The sequence below is a fragment of the Aptenodytes patagonicus genome, chromosome 3 (genome assembly GCF_965638725.1).
Source record: "Aptenodytes patagonicus chromosome 3, bAptPat1.pri.cur, whole genome shotgun sequence".
Classification (NCBI taxonomy): Eukaryota; Metazoa; Chordata; class Aves; order Sphenisciformes; family Spheniscidae; genus Aptenodytes; species Aptenodytes patagonicus.
In genome coordinates this window covers 70922102-70942412 of record NC_134951.1, presented here as the reverse complement: position 1 = coordinate 70942412, position 20311 = coordinate 70922102, and the positions used below count along the sequence as shown (strand labels likewise).

Here is a 20311-nt window from a genome sequence, read left to right as displayed (position 1 = left end):
TGTTTGGGATGTTAACACTGCCAGTGCTTTTATGGGTGAGGGAAAGTTGGGAGATAGAAAACTCATGCAGGTGTAGCTCCAACCACTAGCAATTTCATCAGACGTTTTTGAAAATAGGTGACATGAAATCCCGTGATGGGCAATCCTTGGTGTCAGTAAGTTTCTTATATTAGCCTTTCTTCCAAAATGAATGAATTATGTCCCAGCTGTCTTTGGGCATGCACTGTCAGTTTGCACTGTGTACAATTACGCTGGAATTTGGAGGCAGTTGCTGCAGTGCAAACCTCTTTTGCTCAGTCCTGCAAGCTGTGGCTAAACAACTCCTACCCAGAAGAATTGGGACAGGGAGTGGATGTTTGGATCATCACCCCCACAGCTGCCTTTCACATTTTTTATCAGGTGTGTCCTCCACGATCAGTGCACATGTCCAAATCAGCAATGCCTTTTCTTGAACAGAGAGGTGCAAACTGCAACTCTCTGCCTACCAGGAGATTAAAGATGAAGAGAGATACTGCGTAAAATCATTTCACTGAAGATTTGTAAGACGAGGAGGTGAATTATTTTGTTTGAAATAGAATCTTACATGTGTTTTATAGTGTATGAACGTGTTAAGGGAAAATATTATGCTGTCTGTTTATGGTGCTTTTAAACAAAGAATGTATATCATTCTTATTGTATTAATAATCAAATTTTGACTGATAAATATGTAAAGCTTAAATGTTACAGTGCAAAAACATGTCACCAACAGGCAGGGCACCATTTTTAAAAGCTTAATCATCACTTTGAAGCTACCAAAGGCTGTATGATCTGAACGAAGTCCGGCAACACTGATGTCTTCAAAAAGCATTATTAAACTGTGCTACTTCAAATGACACCAGCAGCTGAATTTTCTGACCTTGGTTCATTGACTCCATGAGCTGAATGCTACTCCCAGGAGCTTTACACACAGCAAGCTCACCAAATTAACTGGATTTTCCTCCCAGGTGGTTCCTGACAATGACTTTTCTAACGCAGCGACACAGAGAAGCCCTGTAACAACGGTTATCTGTGCCTGACTCAGAGTGATTGAATAAGCTATCGTTTCAGTCCCTCAGTGTTGCATTCTAATAGCTTCCTTTTTATTGCCCTGTTCTTTATTTCCCTTGATGTATTCATCAAGCCAATTAAAAAGAAAAAAAAAATCAAAATAAAACCACCTTCAACACAACACTCTGGCTTCCCAGTGTGTGATACACACAGCGTACCAGCAAGCCTCAAAGGAACCTGATCTGTCAGTGATGGTAACAGTGTGGTGGTGGGGCAGGGGCTTTTTGTAACAGCGCATCAAGAGTGAAGAGGGAGCATCCACAAAGCAAACACCAATTCCTGAGGTGCACCTGTGGTAGGAAGAAGAAGGCAGGACAGCTCACCCTATTTCATCATGCCTGCATGAATTCACCGAGAGGGGGACTTTCCTATGGAGTACGTGATGAATGAACATACAGACTGCAACTGTAGGGAACAAATGCAATCTTTCGAAAGCCAGAGGAGATGAGGGAACTGCAGACTGCAGCAGAGTCTTATGGTATGTCACAAAAATAAAGTAAATGCGAAATACAGATCCTTGCTGCAACAGAAATCACCTGGGAGTGCAAAGCAGTGGATATAAGCAAACTTGCAGGAGGAGTATTCATTGTAATTCCCTGAGGGACCAGCCAGTCCACCCACAGGTAGCCAGGAGAGACGGCTTGAATCATCAAAGAATTTGAGTCTTGAGAGCAATGCAGAGATGTGAAAAAGCAAGCTGTGTTGTGTCCAATCGCTCACAGTGCAGATGCAATAAGCAGTATCCAGGAGGTGGACTTGGTTTAAACTGTGACTGATCCCAAGAGCTGTAATTTTAATATTTATCAACTCTTTCTTGTGGATGGCAATAACTGTATGTAATCCTACTATAGCCTGAAACTTACTGTACGGCCCTGAAATAAAATGCTTCTAAAGAAATTCCTTTCTCGCACAAGGATGCAAAAGGTACACGACAGCATTGAGCAGTGTGTCAAGAGATTCCAAGCTCCAGAGCCAGCTCTGCAATTTTAGCTTTATAAGAAAATATCTCTCTATAAAGTACATGAGCTACAAGGTACATGAGCTAACTTTAAGAAAAGATGTGGGAGTCTACTAGCTATACTTTGTCACCCTGAGCGATGCAAGATGGTATCACATACTACTGTTGGAGAACATATTGCTAGACTTGAGCACATTTAACACCTTCCTTCCTTTTCTGCTAAAATAGATGGGTTTGCGCTTGTGTTTAAAATTAAGTAAAAAATTAAATGTCCTGCCAAACTCGTTTCTCAGACAGTATGGTTAATGACTTGTGGTAATAACTAGAATTGACTTCTGTCAGTTCATCCTGTTTCACTCTTTTTTCAAAAGGTTGAGACTTGGCTAGTTTGTTGTCAAGAGTGGCACAGAGCAGGCTGAAAAGAATTCCAGCCAACTGGTGTGCATTTTAATTAATTTTGTATAGTCTGAGAAATTTTGGGAGCCTGAGAAAATGCTTAGCTAACAATATTTGAAAAAAGGAAGTAGGTAGCAGGCCAGCCATGCTGACCCCAGCAGCAGGCAAAATAATAAAAAGGATGATATAGGAGTCAGTTAAAAACTGGAATATAAGGATGTAAACCATGAGAAAGTAATTTTTAGGTGATATGTTATTATGGAGAAAAAAGAGATCTTATCCCGCTGTGTCCTTTGACACCATTATTTGAGGTTATTACCTCAATTTGTAGATAAAATTTCATTCACAGGGCATTTGATGAAATACTGCCTGGGGTTCCAATAAAGAAATTAGCAATAACTAGTGCGAATGAGGTGTGCTTTAAATAGATTAGGAATGAACCGAGAGATCTCACAAAGTAGCCTGCAACGTGGAATCATCACTGAGTGGAGTGTTTCTGAGAGGATTTTGCAGAGACAAGTACTAGATCTGACAGTAAACAGGACTCGAAAGCAAATACAGGATTGCGGTTGACCAAATCTGGACGTGTCACAAAACTGCCAGAATGGCAAATAGCACTAAGGGCAGGGCAGTGAAAAATTACAGACAAAATGCATTTTAATATAGACAAATGTGAAGTTACGCATTTAGGAGCAAGGATTGTGGACAAATCTTCAAAATCCGTAATTTAGCTCCGAAAGCTGCAGCTCTGATTTGGAGGCACAGGTCAGAGCAGACAAGCATCTCAATGTGATATGTTAGCAATCCCAAGAGATCTTCTTGCAAAAAGAGCTAGTACAATCCTCACATTGGTAAGTATGGCAGTGGAAGGAGGGAATTGATTTCACCTGATAAAATACTGGGTCTGTTTCTGCTGTCCAGGTTTTTAAACTATCTTGGAAGAAGGGAGAGTGTTGAAAAACTATGAAGTTCAAAAACTGAAGAAAATGCCTCACAGCAAGAGATTTGTCTGTTTAGCTTCTTTCAGAGAAGAGCATAATTAAATAATTCTCACTATCTTAAAAAACTTAACTAAAATACTGGTATCAAAAGGCACTTTAATTTAGCAGGGAAAGGCACGAGCTCTAATGACTGGGGGCTGAAGCCAAGTACAAAAAGAAGCAAGACACATTTAGTGATGAAAACGATTAACACTGGAACAAACTCAAAGACGTCGTGGATTCTCCATCCTGTGAAGTGTTCCAATCAAGACTGCTTTAGTTAAATGCATTTGGGTGGAAGATAATAGAGGTAAATGTGTGAGACACGCAATGACCAAAGGCGAATTGGCTCCAGAGGCAAAGGTTAATATTTGTGAAGGTCTTGGTGCCCCCATCAGCCAGATGATGACCTGGCTGGAGGACACTCCGGCTCCTTCACTGTCTGCGCACCCAGGTTTCTTTCTTTCCTACAAGGGGAGGAGAAGTGAGGGCCCTGAGGATGAGACATCCCTGTCTCTTGTGGGCTCATGATTTAGCCACACACGTGCCCAGGCCCAGGAGCTTAGAAATACACCCGAGTCCTGCAAATTAGCTGTAGTCCTAAATGGCCGAGCAGGAGGCAGGTTTGTGAGTTGGTTTGTGCAAGCAAGAGCTAATTCCCTCTAGTGGGCTGCAAACGTGCTGCAAAACCTATATTATCCATGGTTTTCTACTACTTTGAAAAAAATGTCATGTGCTATTTATAACTGGGTATTGAGCTTTGTGGTTCAGACCAGAAACAACTGGCTGGAGAAAGGAGATTCCCAAGCACAGCATAAGACCCTGGTGATACTGCATGTTTCTAGTTAGATCTAGCAGTACCTAAAGGTTCTTACCATTAATTTATGTGTGACTGTGTATGTAGGCAATAAGCTGCTTCTAAAAGGAGAGGAGAAGTTTTCCAGAATGTCTGGCACTTTTCACTATTTCCATGTTAGTTTGAATTGCTTCCCTTGAGATGTACAGAACACAGTTCAGAAACACAAGAATTATAAATAATGGAAAAGTATTATGAAGTATTCTATCTGAATAATGACATACTGTATGGGGTGCAGGTGCCCAGGTGCTGGCAGTGGGAGGCTGCAGGGGTGGCCTCTGTGGGAAGAGGCCGGGGCTGCCCCATGTCAGACACAGACAGTTTCAGCCAGCTCCAAAATGGACCCAGTGCAGGACACAGCTGAGCCCATCAGCAAAGCTGGTGGCAGTTCTGTGGAAACATGCTTAAGAAAGGGCAGAGACAGGATGAGGGAACAAAAAAAGTGAGAAACAGCAGGGGAACACCAAGGTCAGAGGAGGAGGAGGTGCTCCATGGTGGTGCAGGCACTCTACCACCACCAAAGGACCGTGTGGCCTGCAGAGGACACACACATGCACACACACCCTGGAGCATGTACAACTCCCTGGAGGGACTGTGGCCTATGGACAAGTCCGTGCTGGAGCAAGTACACCCCGAAAGAGACAGCAGCCTGTGGAGGACCCACACCAGAGTGTAGGAAATGAATGAGAAGGAGGGAGCAGCAGAGAGAAATCTCTGTGTCCTGATTGCACCCCCACCACCACCCGTTGCCTCACTGAGAGAACTGGGTGTAATTTGCAGTGATAATCGGCATGGGGGATTGGGGAGGAGAGGTGCTTGGATGAAGATGAGCCTGGGAAAGGTGGAGAAAAGGTGGTTTCCTTAAGTGTGCAAATGTTTGTTTGATTTTTTTGGTTTTGTTTCCCAGTATCCAAATCAGTACTCAAATATTTATCTCAATTGACAATAAATTAAGTTAAATTCCACGAGTCAAGTCTGGTTTGCCCCCAACAGTAACTGGCAAATTATCTCCCTGTCTTTATCTCTACCCATGAGCTTTTTTGCTCCTGTTCTTTTTCTTTTCTCCCCTGTCCAGCTGGTTGCAGGGCAGGGTGGGGGAGTGAGCAAGCGGTTGGGTGGGAGTTTCACTGCCCATCCAGGGTCAACCCGCCACACATTTTTAGTCTGAGGTGATACAATTTGCATGATTATTATTCTTGAGAGATGAGATTATATCTCACAAGAGACCTGACTTTCAAAGGAAGGGTAATAGGCATCTTAAAATCAAAACAAAGCTGTTTTGCTTAAAATAGATATAATAAAGCTGGCAGGATATGACATTACATGTATTTTCTCAAATGTTTTAAAACTTTTTAGAAAAATACAGCTATTTGGTTTGAACATTGTGTTTAAAATTTTCTCTAAAGTACACTTGCAGCAATATGCTGTGTGAGAACTGAAAAGTAAAGATGGTGATCTATTTCATTGACTAAGGTAACCAAAATACAAAAAAATAAGCAGCAATTAGAATTAAAAATTTGCAGTTACTCTTAAGTCATCAGTAGTTGTTACTTAGATATCACAAATTGTTGAGTCTTTCCCTTACAAGTATTCCTTTTAGTACAAATGGGATATTTAAGCTAATATATGCCACTGGTAATTATTATTCCAAGTATAGTTGACATTTGAAAGCTAGTAATCACACTGGAACACCATATTAAAATGTTAATTTGTATACGACAGACAACCTAGTTATGCTCCCAGTTAGGCCATTTCAGTCTTCCCATTGTTTTCTACGTGACAGTCAAGAAAAGAGCAACCCAGCCATACTAACAGATAGACAAGAGTGTGAATCAGGTGTGATTAGGGTTTCCTCTTTGTCATCTCTTGCAAGAGATTCTTCTTAACTTTTGATCAAAAGAGATTATGAATCTTATTTTATTTGCTTGTCTTCACATCTCTTCAAGGCAGGACGGTTTCAGGAAAGATTCATCTCCAAAGACACAAAGAGAGAGAGAGATGAGTCTGTCTTGCTGCTGCAGTGAGGGTTGGGACTGCCAGCTGCAGCCAGAGCTTTATTCCTCCCGGCGATGACAAGAGCAGCTGTGGTGCCAAAGCCCCTGTCAGCTCAGAGATGATCTGTTATGGATGATCTGTCAGGGGCTGTCCCAGCTGATGTCTCCGTGCCACTTCGTCAAATACATTAAGAAGCCTTGCTTCACGGTGAGCGCCGTGCTCCTGCTGAGCTCCCCCAACCGTTTTGTCCCCAGCACACTGCTGTGATCCTCTGCACGCGCAGCAAGGGCGATGTGGCAACAGTTGTCGTCACATAACTGATTAGCTGTGACAAAGTAGTTTTCTGACAGGAGGAGACAGTCAAGCCATGATGGCCCGAGGCGAGGCAGGGGTTATTCTCTTCCAGAATCAAGGCAGCAGTGAAGAAGAGGGCAAGGTGGACCGAAGTCCTGAGGTTTCTGTGGGGCTTTGCATGGTTTCTACTCATGCAATTTGGGGGATACTCCCTGACAGCTCCTGTATGCGGCAAGGCTCAGAGGCATATTTGCAGCTGGATAGCAGTAGCATAGACTCTCTTATCTCAGGAGAGTCAGTATGGATGTGTGCTTCTTTCTGTGCCATCTGTTGTACCAGTCCTCAACTCAACTCGGAAGGAAAAAGACAGTTGTTCTCTTCAGCCAGCAGCTGCCACTACTGCCTTTTTCCAGCTCAAAACAATTTTGAAGGAGAAAGTATTTGCTAAGCAGCTGGACTTATGCTTGTTTGTGGGTTTTGTTCCTTTGCTGAAAAAAGAGGGACTTGGGTTGGCAGCATTTATTCCCTTAACTTCTCAGCACCAGCTGCTATTGCTTCTGAAAGAACCCAGAGTAATAATCCTGGTGCTTTTACGTGGATTGCCAAGCTTTGTATTTAGCTACTATCACAATTTAATATGTGTGGCTGATGCTGTAAAAGACTAACTATACACAGGGGGAGAATCAGGACGAAAAATTATGTGGGGGACTTCTGTTAAGCTCCACCCTCAAAATAAACTCTGTCTATGTGATGTGATACGATGACGGCATGGAACAGATGTTGAGTTTGATCATATCTTAATCTTAGACTCTTGGCGCTTTTCTCTCCCTCATGAAGTCCAGAAGCACTTGGGGGTTGAACTGAGTTCCAGATGCTTAAATTCTAACTGAGATTTACAGGACTCTCAGTATTACTTTACATTGGTTTGTTCTTAGATGCAGTTTGGTGCTGCCTCTCTTTTATTATGTGCTGTGAAAAGCAGCAAACCAAGGTTGACATAGAAGGTGCTGTGCTTGGATAGATGCATTAGGGTGCCCTGAAACGAACAGGGCAAGTCATACTTCTCAGAGTCCCAGTGCAAGTAATTTGTTGGTTATGCTTGCATCTTGTTTGCAAAGCTATGAAACCTCGACCTCCCTTGGCTTTTACTGAAGTCGTGCTTCCTGCAGAACCCAACGCTTTTCTGTGCCAGCCCAATCTGTGCCGTGGCGGCACGGGACAGGAAAGGAGGACAGCTGATGAAGGCAGAAGCATGATCTGTTAGCATCTGCAGGGCTAGGGGTAAGCAAACAGCTAATTGAAATGTTCCATTCATTAGGTTTTGACAAAAGAAAATAGATTGGCAGTTTTAATAGAAGTGCCTGTTTAATATTAAAAGTCTGTTTTAACATTTTTCTCATTTAATCAAAAAAGAAAACCTGACATTTCTTTGAAGAAAACATTTGGATGGAAGCTATTTTTTTCCCCTTAAAAATATTACCTAGGAATTGCTACTGCGTAGCAAGGGCTGAACTTTTTAAAAAAGCAGCAAGCCAGACTTGTAACTACAGTATCATTTTCTCAAAGTCACTTTCAGGTGGCTGAGCTTCACAGACCACCGAAGTGCTTAGCCCTGGGGTGTTTTCTCGGCTGCACAAGGCATGGCCGGTGCAGCTCTGCGTGCTTGCAGTGGCTGGTCACTTCCCAGGCAGAGGCGGCCACATGCTGAAAACAGGTGCGTGCATACAACTCTGTGCACGGCTTGTTTTATCGATATGTTGATCTTTGGAGACTCAAAATTATTTCCTTACATTCTTAGAGTCTGAGTATTTGATACAGACCACAATGGGAATACACAATTAGCTTGAGTCTTCACGCAGTTCCAAACTTTACTATTCACAAGCCCAGTAGTTTTAATCCTGTAATGTTTGGTAATTGTTAGTTGAAACAATGTCTGGGTTTTTTTGGTAGCAGAAGTTGGTGGGTTAGTACATGGCCAGTGCTAACCCCTTCTCTGTGCGAGTAACCTGCAGGCCTGACTGTCAGCCTTCCACAGGGGCTGTGATTTCCTCCCGTGGCACTCGAGGTGTAGGGGACAGACACAGTTTGAAGCCAGTCTGGATAATGCTCAGCACAGCAGGGAGGAAACTAGATTGCATCTCTCTAATGGTGCTGCTTTGCACCCTCAAGCAAACCCTGGGTTTTTAGGGTTTTTTTGAGAAATAGATGCAATAGAGGTCACTCAGTTGTAAGTAATTAAATGGTAATCAGTTTTTAATCTTTGAGCCTATTTTTTATTGCTTTGCTACACTAATTGCTTAACTCCCAGCGGTGAATGTGTTTTTACTCAGCTGAAGCCTTAAATGTTTTATTTCCTCCTTTTGGTAAATATTTAAAGATCCCATTGATAATTCCTACCTCTGAGCCTGAGAGCTGGAAGCAGCACATTCATCACACATAACAAAGAATTTTAATTCTTGCTTTGAGAGAAAACATGGCAAAATCTTACTCACAAATGAAACATTTACATGGAAATAAACACTTCCAGGAAAATCCTACGTGACTACATCGGCCACACGTACTGTAACGAGCAGGGTGCTGGCAAGTTATAGCATACAGACAGTCACAGAAGTGCGAGGGACCTGCTGAGCCTGTCCCGAGGTTTCAAAGCAGCTATTCAGAATCTGGTCAAGCTCTACCCTAACACTGGCTGGGCTCTTTGCTCCTCTGTGGGGACTGCTCCAGAGCAACAGTCCCGTGGTTGTTAGGAACCTTCTGGTCTCCAGCCTAAATGTGCATGTGGCTTTTATCCTGCTGCTACGTCTTCTCAGGCTTAGAAATATTCAGTTAGGAAATAGAAATTCTCAGTCGAAGGTGATCCTTCCTCTCTCTCTCGTCCACCTGCTGGGGGAGACGTATCGTCCCTCTCCCACTGCACCACCAGGAATAACCTCTTGTCGCCACGTATTGGTGAGACATCGGAGTGGGCTTTTAAGTAAAAGTGCATGTTCTAGCATGTGATAAAATACAGAGTAAGGGCAACGCTGAAAAAAACCCAGCCCAGCTTCCTGAACGTGGGTGGGGAAGATATTTACATGGGAGGGGCAGTATAGCAGACTTTTATATTTATGCTCTCTGGAAACAATAATGACATATCAATAGTAACGTATTTTCATATTTAGTATGGATACAATCATTGCCATTAATTCATGGGAATTATTAAGGTTTGAATTGATAGAATAATTTAAAACAGAGTTTATATGTGAATTTGTTTACGAAGAAAAGTTTAATACAAATGAAGCTAACGTGGCACTCTGCAAATTGACTGGAGCTCAGCAGAAGCCACCCTGAAAATCTAAACAGCTTCATTCTTAATGTTGGACCATTTACAGCGTTATGGCCATGAAAAGTGGATTTAGCATAGGATTTCTTTTACACGTTAGGCCTTCTCTGGTGCTGCAAATTGGCCTTATTTAGATTGGGTAAAAGGGGCAATAAAAATCAAGACATTAATTTTAAATAGAGCTGGTACGTTTTTAAGAACAAAACAGTCTTATTGTAAAAAATGCGATATTTTCAGCAGAGGTAATGCGAGGTTTTTGCTTACTTCCCCGGGGAGCTGCGGGCCGGAGAGGAGAGGGCAGAGCCGAGCCGGGCGGGAGACTGGGCCGGGGGAGACCCGGCTGCCCGGCATCAGCTGTCGCGGGAGGCTGAGGGGCTTTCGGCGCCGCAGCCAGAGCCCCCGGCCCGCCCGCCGGCTCCTGCTGCCCAAACCGCCGGAACGCCCGCGGGGCGGGGGCGGGGGCCTCCCCCGGGCCGCGGCGGCGCGCACCGGCCGACCCTCTCCGTGGTGCTGAAGCGGCTCCCGCCGCCCCCGCGGGCGCGGGCCGTGCGCCGAGGGCCCGCCCCTGCCGCCGCTGCCGCCCCTGCCGCCGCGGCTCCTGCGGCTCCTGCGCCGCCCCCGCCCCGCGGCCGCGCAGCGCCGGGCGGGCTCTGGCGGGGCGCCATGGCGGAGCGCGGGGCCTGAGGCGGCGCGGGGCGGCATGGAGGCGGATTTCGCCGCCTTCGGGAGCCCGCTGTGCGGCGAGGTCAAGCGCTTCTGCAGGCGGGTGCGGGAGACCTACCGGGAGATCAAGGAGGACCTCACCCCCTACAAGGATGACCGTTACTACCGGTACGGGCGGCGGGGGCGCGGCTTTTCCCCGGGGCTCAGGGCCCTGCCTGCCCGCCGGGGCTCCGCCCGGCTTCCTCCGGGGCGGCCTCCGCGGCGCTCGGTCGGGGCTCCGGAGGGGACCAGGCCGTCTTCACGGGGCGAGCGGGGGGGGTTGGGCGGGGACTGGCTTGAAATCTGGGGCCGGGCTTCGTGCGACGGCCCCCGGCCGTGCAGCCGGGAGCAGCCGCCCCAGCCTCGGGGCCGTGTCTTCAGGGCGGCGGCGCCGCGGGCGCCCGGGCCCCGCAGTCCCGGGCGTGCAGCAGCGGGGCGCGGCAGAGGCCCCGCCGCGGCGGATGGGGCGGTCTGCTCTGCCCGGGGGGACGTGGTCTGGCAGCGCCTCTGGGCAGAAGGCCCAACGCCTCTGCTTCTGCCCTCACGTATTAATATCCTTATATAGGTCATCAAAGCTATTTCCATTTGCGTTCCTCTATGCTACGCCTTTTCCGCTGTCATAGCAAGCTAGGGGAACGTGGTCTAAAGCAGCCATGAAACAATCCTGGAACAGTTACAAAACCAGCTAGGAAATCAGAGTGATTGGCAAAGGTTGAGGTCAAAAGGGACAGATGTACTGAGTAGGCTACACCCATGTTTCTTCTGGGCCTGACCCTGTCTTCTGTTTCCATGAATGACCAATGATGGCTGGGGAGTGTTAATGTTTTGAGATTACACAAGGCTAGGAAGGACTCCAAAGGCATTGGAGGACTGGGTTATAAATTAAAAGAATTTTTGCATCGGAGAAAGGGTCTGGAAAAGTAGAATGAAAATCAGGAGAAACAAATGCCAGGAGCTATACAGAAAATAATGTTCAGCCACACAAATACAGGTTGGGGAACGAACGGTTATATAATATTTTTGTAAAAAAGGGTATGGGAATTATAATGTTTTATAAAATAACCTCTTTCGACAATGATGTTATCTTATACATGTGAAAAAGGTAAAAGCAATTTGGGGTGCACAACAGGAGCACAGTTTGCAAGACGTGAGAATTAAACCATCTAATTTAGTCACCGCTCCAGACCTTGGCTGGAGCCATGTGCAGTTCTGAGCACCACAACTTCAAGGGCCTGCCAGTGGAAGAGAGCATAAGGACAGAGATACGGACAATCAAAGGCCTCGAAAATGTAGCTGTGAGGAAAATGTGGGGTTGCTCACCCAAAAGAAGAAACATCCAAGTTGGGGGAATAGGAGTTTCTGTAAAGAGAAACTTCATGCTCACTTGGACAAAATACTACAGAATAACTTAAATTGTAGCAAGAAAAATTCATATTAGACATTAAGGAAAAACTTCTGAGTGGGATGGATGGTAAAACACTATAGAAAGGGTTATCCAGGGAGACTGTAGCATCTCCATCATTGGAGGTCTTTAAAAACTTTTGACAAACGCAAACCAAGAAAGACATAGGTCTGGCAGATGCTCTCCTGAGACAGAAGGAAAGATTAGGTACCTTGTGAGGTCTCTTCCAGCTCTATTTTACTATGAATCTGAGCATAAGTACTTCGTCTGTTTGTGCACAGTGCCCCAGTTGTCCTGCTTAGATCATTCGACTTCAGTACGCTGTGTCTGTTTTCCCCAGCGAAGGGGAATGTGGTCCATTACATTGAATTTGTCTCATTGTTCACAACAGCGAAGTCTACATAGAGAGTGACACGGAGTTTGGAAACGCTGCCTGACTGCTTGGCAGAGTTTAACATAACCACCATCCTGCCTGTCAAAACAGCGGCTCCTTGTACCTGAGCATGGTGTGAGAAACCATGGGAGGTTCTAAGGAGTGATGGAAATGTACCTGTGTGCATCTGGCAGCATGATAATGAATATTGGCACTAGAATGGAGAAAGAGGGGAGACATAAGCTTTGGATTAACAAATAAGAGGTCCTGGGAGAGGCATTTGTTCAGCCTTGTTTCCAGAAGAAACCCGAGCTCTCCAAGGTGAATTGTCATTAACTCATTTCTATGACTTAAAGTGTGTATGGAGGGACTTTCTGTATTGACAAGAGAAGATGCTACTCCACCGAATCAAATGGGCTTGTAGAGTTAGTGCTAGATCGCCCTTACTTCAGTGAGAGTATCCCCAAGAGGAATCAGCCGCAGGTCGTCTGGAATGAAATGGAGTAATACTGGGCTCTTGACAAGGAAATAACGTTTCGTGACTCAGAAATCATGCTAGTACTTCTCTGCATCCCCAAGATCTTAACCTAAGTGACCTAGCGTAGAATAAGTTTACTGTTACTGTCACTGCATACCTGCTGTCGTGGTGAATGTTTCCCTTTAGCGTTGTGGGTGGATGTAGCAATGGCACCTGCTTTTTAGATTCCTGGTAAGGAGGAGGGTTTCTTGATGCTACTGTGCCTTCTTCTTACAGCCAACTCTCACTTATGGGAATGAGAATTAGATATTTCTTCCTCTTCTCTCTCTCTATTTCATTCAGTACATTTGATCAGGTTATAAATGGGCACACTCGGGGATGTAATGGAGAGCCTTACTGCTCTGAAGGCAGAAGGAATTTGGGAAATTTGACCAAGGAAAAGCGGTGTGGCTTGTCTTTACTTCAAACCAACTAGGTTCTCTAAAATAATCATGTTACTAAAAGCAAATAATATCTTATACCAGACTAACAAAATGAAGAGATGGTAAAACCATATAAAAGCATGATTTTTCCCTCTCACACACTGTATTCACAAATGTGAGGTTATCAACCACTGCCAGCCTTAACTGTCCCCTCCCGCTGGTTGAGCAAAGCCATTTGGCCATCAGCTGGTGGTTTCCATTGCCTCTTTGGAAATGGAGCAGTCTAGTCCATTAAGTGGTAGGAAAGGAGGGGGATGAGCTTGCAAGTAATCAATATTTGCCAGGGAAAAAAAAAAAAGTTGTCTGCTGCAGTCAGACTCCTGATTTCTATAAGGACATCCTTCTTGGAGTGCCAACAGGAAAACTCAGAACTGGAAAGCTTTGGAGCAGAGCTGATACAGAAATGGAAAAACACCAAGCAGTCCCCTTTGTGGGGAGGGAAGCAGGGAAATAGCTTTTCTTGACTCAGGAGTGCTACCTGTACACTGTGCTCCTACGTGACAGGGGATTTGGTGCGAGGGGATGACGTAGCTCAGAGATGGCTGATGAAGCTGTTATCCCAAGTAACTGTGCTCTCGCTGCATGGATGGCTAAGTCATTTCTGATTCAGCTCTGAGACTGTCCCAGTTTAATGACATCTTTTTGGTGATGGTTTCCTTTAAAGCACGGTGCTCTTGAACATGTGGTTCAGCAGCTGTCTATGAGCAGCCTGTTCTTTGGGCACAGGTGACAACTAAGGGTGGCAAGCTGCTCAGCCACGTCAAGCTACACCATCCTCGTCAAGCTACACCATCCTCGCTCTGCAGAGCCCCAGGGCACTCATCCACACTATACAGATGAAGGGGTTTCCGTGTTAGTGAGTTTGTTCTGCCCAATAGCCCAGAATAGTCTCTAAATTGTGCCTCCTGGTGTTATTTCCCCATGAGCAAGTGCTAGTTTACCCAGCCATCTGGGAGAGATGGAGAAAGCAGGGTTAGCCATCACTCAGCACGCTGATTAACGCCATCTGTCTAGGTTAACAGTTTCCTTAGGCAGGCTTGTAAAAGAGACTGTATATTTACAGACTAATGCGCGCAATATTAAATTACCTCATTGGTAACCCCAATACAAGGGTGGTCTGGACTTAGTATACCTAGGATTAGTCTGTGGTACACCAGGAGATTCTTGGTGCAGTAGATAAGCTCAGAGAAGGCAGAAGGGAAAAGTGTTACGCTCTCCCACCAGTCCTGGGGACTGCCACAAGGAGTATCAGCCCTTGATTTATTACAGCAACTTCAGGAGTATTCTAATTTATACCCCTGAAAAATTGCTCCAAAGAAGCCACTTGAATGAATAGTTTGTTCTCTGGTGTCTCTCCCTCCCACTCCAATATGTTCCTTCCTCCCCTAGCATGCCTCCTGGCCACGATGGGAGGGCAGGGCTGGCTGATGGAGGGCTGGCAGCTGACGGCTCCCTCCCCTGCGCTAGGCAATTTTAAGTAAACTATTGCTATGAAAAGAGCTTAGTACCGATGGTACTAAACCATCTACATTTTTATCTCTTCAACATGTTGCCAGTGAGAGATGCAAAGCTTATCAGAAGACACCAGGCCTCCCAATCAGCTGACAGTTATTTCAGTGGGAGTTTCATAACTCTATCCCCTACCTAACGTTGAAGAGTTCAGCATGCTGAAAACATTTTGATAGGAAAGCAAACAATTAAAGTGCCTACCTGAGACAGAGGAGAAAGCAGGAGGGTGGCCAAATTGTGGTCTGACATCAGAGTTGCATAACTGTAAGTAACAACTTGGTATTCTTGAAAAATCAATTTCTAGGTTAATGAACATGCAGCTTATACAGGGAAGCATGGTGTTGACACTGAATTTAGTAATAATACCCAGAGATTAAGGTAAATGACCTCCCTGCTTTAAGTAAGGGATACATTTTAAACTCCTATCATGCAATAATATGACATTTTGTACATCAAAAAGAAAAGACTATATATAGGACATCATGAAACGTATTATTTAACTTACAGCTTTAATTAATGCTTGAAGTTGCTTACATGGTAACAGAAGAGGTAATTATAGATTATACTGATATTCTTAATTTCTCAACATCTCCTATTAGTGTTTCCAGTTCATTAAAACATAGCTAATCTTCAAAACATGGGAGAAGTTCACTCACGGTGGTTCTGCTCCTTTGGCAAAAAGACCAGAGAATAGCACATAATTTGACTCAGCAATAAAGAGAAGCTGTTCATTTTTCCTTAGAGAAATTCTAGTGCCTGCATGCTTCAGAGAAGAAACTTGAATTTTGCCAGAGGGCTCTTGTGATAAGGATACACTTCTTCTCACCTTCTTAAAATCTTTCCCAAGTGCTCAAATTGCAAGTCTGTGAGAAGCCAAGGGGTCAGCAAGACCTTGCTGGAGGATTGCAGTCAAATTCCCTGAAGGTTCATTCTGCTTCCAGCCTAGACCCCGGCAGGATCTTCAGTAACTGCTTCAAGCCACAGTTGGTACTTCTCTTTTGTTCTTCCAGGGCTCGCTGCTGGGTCCTGGCAATAGGGGGAAGAACCCAAATGACCCCAGTGTGAAGTACACGGCTGGGGCTAGAAGGCTTGAAACAGCAGCAGGAGGAGGAGACTAACACTGTAGCTTCACAATTGCTTTAAGCTGCCATAAGCTGTCTCTGCGGCTGGAAGAAGCCGTCCTAGCTCTCCTTTCCCTAGTCTGTCTTCCTCATCTGCCCACAAATGTTCCTGTAGCTGCATGGTGACTGAGCAACCGATCCAGCAGAACACCAGGTTTTTTTCTGAGTGACTTTTAACTCAGATAATTTCCATTATTTGATTCACCACTCTACTGCACAAAAATTTGTGCTGGCAAAAGTCAAAGAGCTACAGAGAGGCTGGATTTCTTCTTTTGTCACTAAGGCTGTAGGTATGAGTATAAACTGGTCATGAAACTATAGCATTAGTGTTAAGGTGGTTAGTGTAAGTAGAATCCCGGCTGAGCTAGCGTTCAGCCTGCTTATTCATGTATCAGCCTGCCTCTTCTTGCAAGCCTCATTCACCATGCACCGTCCAATTTCTACCATAGATGAGGCAGACAGTAGCTTCTTGCACTATTTCACCCCAGAGCAGGTCAGACAAGGCACAGAGCGAGACACCTTCTTGCAAGGAGCAAAGTAGAGCAAGACTCTGACTGACTCCGTGTTTGTGGAGGGAGAGGGGTTTCACAGTGCCTTCCCTCCGAGTGTTTAGTTTGTAAATTCAATACCATTATTTTCACAAAACTTACAGGGTGCAACGTATTGTTTACAATCTACTCACAACCCTTTGGAAGTTGGTAGATGGCAAAGAGAAATGTGGTCCCATGGCTAATGGAAGTGAGCTGGATTTCAAGCTCTGCCACCCGCACTGTTCTCCAAGTGACTTCTGGCAAGGCTCAGTCTCTCTGTGCTTCAGTTTCCTACCCGTTTATTGAGAAGAATGTATTTTTGTTCTGAGGAGAATGAATTCATTCACGTTAGTGGGACACCTGAGTGCCAGAGGGATTGGAGCAGTCATTCAAATAGCTCAGATCTGCGCACATAAATGGCAGCAGTCGTAACTCTGCAACTGCGCTTCCCAGAACACTGGAAACAGTCACAGATGCTGTAAGCATCATTCCATCATTTTCTGGCCAGGGAGAACTTGTTGGAGAAGGCTGAAGCACGCTGAAAGCTACACGCTGCATGTCGTAGTCACCGGTGACCTAATGACTTCAAATTGTGGCTCGGCAGTGCTATCTTGATCTGAGCAAATACAGTTTGTTAGGTTGTCCTGATTACTCAAAGCTTTATTTTCTGCCCTACAGTAGTGATTCTTGTTGATTTAAAATTTATAAATGCCTTTCCTTCATCACCTGGTATTATGCATTTCTCAAGACAGCCTTTTTATGAGATTACTAAATGAGCATCAGTGCCGTAAATCACAGATCTAACTGATAGGATAAATACCGGTATCAATGACTGAATTAATTCCCAGCATGTTTCTTTGGGGTTTAGTGGTGTTACACAAGAGGCAAACTGGGTCCCGCAGGTAATGACATGAATTACCCGCAGGGCAACTGAATGAAATGAAGAATATTATTAATGTTAAGTACCTTTAAAAAGTCACTGCAATAAAATCATCTTACCATCTGAGTAAGCTTTTAGTGGAAGTATTTGATTGTCGAAGAGGTAATTTTTAAATTTTAGTTTGACTGATCTATCTGAATATTTCTGGGGTCATCCTGAGGTGGCTCTACGTTATATATATGACAAACACCAAAGCTGGGAAGTTGCTCTGAATTTTATCCTAGACTAGACATCAAGTATCCCCAGATGTTTAAGTAACTGGAGTGCTGGCTTTTTTAAACAATATTAGAACTCTCAAAAATTAATACAAAATATAACTTGGCAAAATCCCTAAACATAATCTCTACCCAATGTGTCTGTTGACAATCTTTGTTGCCCAGTCTCAGGGTATTTAATAGGAAAGCAGAACAAAATCCAACTTTATCTCAACATTTGCGCAAGAATAAAATAGCGTTAGGTGCGATCTGGAGATTTTTATTAAGTAGAGTGTTTAAAGTAGCAGCTGCTCCTAGGATTTAATTTCCAGCGCCCGTGAGCTGACTAAAGTCTCTGTGAACACAAGACATTAATCACACCTCTTGAATACCAGAGCTGCATGTGGGTGACTGCAGCGACGGCATTTTCATCCCGCTGAAAAAGCCATCGCCATTTGATCAGGCTGGGAAAAAAATCATTTGCAAACGTGGAGGCTGTCTCTAATGGGCACTAAACACGCACATGTTCAGCATGGATAAGCCGTGCCAGTCCTTACGCCTAAAACGGATAGGTTTAAATCGGATTCAGAACCACTTCCCTGTCTCGCGTATTCTCTGTTTACACGGTTAAATTTCCCTATGATGAACGCGGCTGCTACTACTACAACACGAGCTGAAAAAGGGCACTGGGAACATGGAAAATACTGCTGTCACCCCAACAGAATGACGCGTTTTGAACCCCGAGTGTTCAGCAGGGAGGGACAAGGCATACGCTTGCGCTCGAGGCCTCTTCACCAAAGCAAAGGTGGTGCGTCAAAGCGCCGACGCTCAGCGCCTCATTGATTTGAACCGCCTTCCCGAGGACGCTCTCCCTCCCGCGGCCCCGGGCGGCCGTCGGGGCTGCCTGGGCGGGTTGGCGGCCCGTAACTACGCCCGTTGCCCGCCCCGGCGGCTCTGGCTGTGGAAAAGCGGCGGTTGCAGCTTGCGGTACCTCGCGGGAGACGGCGGTTTGCCCCTCAGGCTGCAGGCCCGGCCTCGACCGCCGTGACCGCTCAAACACCGGGGCCGCCGGCCGCTCCCCCGGCACCGGCGCTGCGTCCGGGAGCGAGCCGCAGAGAGCAGGCCCGTGTCCCCTCCGGCTCGCCGTAGCGCCGCTGCCAGCAGCGTCGCCCTTGGGCCCCGCGGCGGAGGAGCAGCGGGGGCTGCCGTGACGTCTCCCGGGTCGCGTGGCGGCCGGGTGACGCACGCGGAAGCCGCCGCGAGGCACCGCTCGCGATTGTGCCACGGCGGCGGCGGCTGCCGGGCGAGGGCGGGGGGAGGAAGTGCCTCCACTGCGCATGCGGCGCCGGGATGGAGCCGTGAGTGGTGGGCGGGGGAGGAGCGGGGTGGTCGCCGCTCGCGCGCCGGGGGCAGGCGGGACGGGACGGGGCGCGGCGCGAGGCCGCGGCGGCGGGGTCCCTCGCGAGCCCCGGGCGGGGCGGCGGCGGTGGCGGCGGCTCGCTGGGGGCTGGCGGGTCTGCCCTCGCGCTCGGGCGCTGGCGGCGGGAGCGGCCGCTCAACGGCCGGCGGGGAGCCTGCCTGCGGCGACCTGCCTGCGGCGACCTGCCTGCGGGGAGCCGGCCGGCGGGGACCTGCCTGCGGGGAGCCTGCCCGCGGCGCCGAGCGCCCCGCAGCTGCCACCGCCCTGGACGCCGGCGCGGTCCGCTAGGTCTCGGGGGGACACGCACCGATCCGGCGCTGCCGGGACCGGGACATGCCTGTTTGCTTGGGGCCGGGGCGGGGTGGAGAAATGCCTTCCTCTGGCCGGGTGCGGCAATTTAAGCCTTTCCCCTGTGAAGACCTGAATCTTGTCGTTAAGTTTATACGCGTTAATTCTTCCTAAGGAAATAAGATCACCGGGGGTTAAATTAATGTTTCTGAGGCTATGGTTCGCCAGTCAGTAAACCCGAGAGCAACTACCTGCTTCTCTAGAGGAGCGCTGTGATTTTTCCTCTTATGCGGTGAATGACACCCCCTCCCCCGTATCTCCACTCTCAGATTGTGTCTGTTAAGGAAAAAGAAAAACTTGCTTTCCCGGGCGTGTCTCCGCGTGGATAGAGCAATAGTCCTGACCAATTACTCAGACTTCAATGAATACAACAAACAAGACCCTAAAAAAAAGCCAAACCCACCCCATGCTAATAGGGCATGCGAGCTGTTTAGCATAGTTATGGTTAGCTGTCAGTTGTCATATAACAGTACCACGTAGAACTGTTAATATTAATTGTGTGCATCTTTTTATGTAGTCATGTGCTGCCTCATTAGTTATTAACCATGGTGGAATACATCTGCCAGAAGAAATTCAAGGTTTTCCGAGGGACACCAAAGCAAGCAATGTCTTTAAACCATGAGAAAGTGCAGTATGTACAGATAGAGCCTTTTACTATGAGTGTAGGTAGCATATATAATCAGTTAAATCGAAGTGGTTTTGATGGTTTTATTTGGGAGTGAGACTAAAATAGGAAAGAGCGGTTGGAGGCAGAGATATTGAGGCTTGTATGTCAGAAAAAACACTGTACATAAAAGTGAGTTATTTCTGATTTTAATATCAACGCTGTGCTACCTACTGCTTAATCCCACTTTTGTCACAGCCTCCCCATCTGTAAAGTGAGAGTCTTAAGTGAAAACTATTGTATAAAAGGCTCTGTTTTTCA

At 46.3% G+C, this 20311-nt stretch overlaps 1 protein-coding gene across 2 annotated transcripts in view; it reads left to right on the top strand.

Annotated features, from left to right (window-relative positions):
* Positions 1–10563: 10563 nt before the first annotated feature.
* Positions 10564–20311, top strand: part of TMEM181 (transmembrane protein 181) — a 37511-nt gene continuing 27763 nt past the window's right edge. Inside the window, exon 1 of one of the 2 annotated variants that reach the window (XM_076333775.1) lies at positions 10564–10718. In XM_076333775.1, coding sequence (XP_076189890.1) covers positions 10588–10718 — 131 coding nt within the window. In that variant the 5' untranslated portion in view covers positions 10564–10587. Of the gene's footprint in view, positions 10719–18924; positions 18977–20311 lie in introns of those variants that run through there. The other variant, XM_076333776.1, reaches the window with a different exon arrangement.